We start from the raw sequence: 1,197 nt of genomic DNA on the forward strand, positions 1-1,197 counted from the left end.
AAGCCACTGCAGCTGCAGACAAAGCCAGGGAGACGATGGAGCTGTCCAACACGGCAAAGGAGGCGCTCTTGAGAGCAGCACTGAAGGCGACAGGAGCGGAGAAGGCGGCTAGGAGCGCAAATATTATGGCCCAGGAGGCCCTGGAGGCTGCAAGGAGTGCGACGGCCCTCGCGGACGAGGCGTCGGGTGATTCGGCTACTGAGATGGAGCGGGTGTTTGAGAAGGCCGCGAAGGGCACAAGTCAGGCAATGCCAAAGGCACAGACGGCAGCGGCGATATTTGGACTGGTTTCGACGGAAGCTAAGCAAGCATCGATTGGCTTCACAACGGCAAGCAAAAACGCATTGCGGGCAGGGGACAGCGCCAAAGCCGCGATGGATCACCTGATCAAAGTTCTGGAAGGGGAGCTCCATGCGGGCGCTACCGGCACGACCGTGCCGCAAGTGGCCGAGGCAGTATCGGCAGCTCAGAAGGCGGCTGAGGACGCAAATCTTGTTGTGGATGCTGCTACAACCGCGGCTGAGGAGGCAGGCGCAGCATCAAGTGATGCCGGCGACGCCGTGGCCGAAGCTGTGGAAATGTTGGAGCTTGTTGGCGCTGCGTGGCACATCCCTCATATTCGCCCACGTTGACGAGGCATCCTTTACTGCACCTCGTTCTGTGTTGGGCTTCTGTTGCTGTTGGGAGATGATCTGTGTGGTGCTGCTCTCTCCGCTGTGTGTGTGTGCACCCCTGCAGGCCAACCCCCTTGGTTGCTGCAGCCCTTTTTTTTTCTTTCTTGTTTTTTTTCCACGCGCCACCTAATCCCCCTTGGAGGATACTCCCTGTGCTCTGTATCCAACGAGGACGGCGCCCCTCTCTCATTGTTGTAATGGGCTTTGCTTGGCGCATGATTGTGCGCTGCCCACTTGAGAGAGCCTTCTTTTAATAATTCTTCTACGTGTCTCATTGCGTGTGTGCTGCGCCACGGTGCGCATGTTAGGCTGCTGCAGCCCTTTTCTTTTTTTTTTTATCATTTCCTTGGGGTCTTTTTCTGTGGTTTGTTGGGCTCTGCCACTGATGTTTTGGATGAGTAATGTATGACGTTTCTAGCTGTCCAGTGGATTGTGTGGTGCGCTGCTGCCCTGTCCTGGCGTACCTGTGTGTCTTGGTGTGCTTCTCTTTCCCCCCTTTGTAGACCACTGAGATCCAGGCAAA

At 56.2% G+C, this 1,197-nt stretch overlaps 1 protein-coding gene across 1 annotated transcript; it reads left to right on the forward strand.

Moving 5' to 3' along the window:
• Nucleotides 1-35: 35 nt before the first annotated feature.
• DQ04_21551000 (hypothetical protein) lies at nucleotides 36-632 on the forward strand (the record flags this gene model as incomplete). The annotated part of the gene is made up of 1 exon (XM_009318018.1): nucleotides 36-632. One exon carries the CDS (start codon nucleotides 36-38, stop codon nucleotides 630-632), a length of 597 nt encoding a protein of 198 aa, XP_009316293.1.
• Nucleotides 633-1,197: the final 565 nt, after the last annotated feature.

The sequence above is a fragment of the Trypanosoma grayi genome (assembly GCF_000691245.1).
Source record: "Trypanosoma grayi strain ANR4 Tgr_2155_V1, whole genome shotgun sequence".
NCBI lineage: Eukaryota > Euglenozoa > Kinetoplastea > Trypanosomatida > Trypanosomatidae > Trypanosoma > Trypanosoma grayi.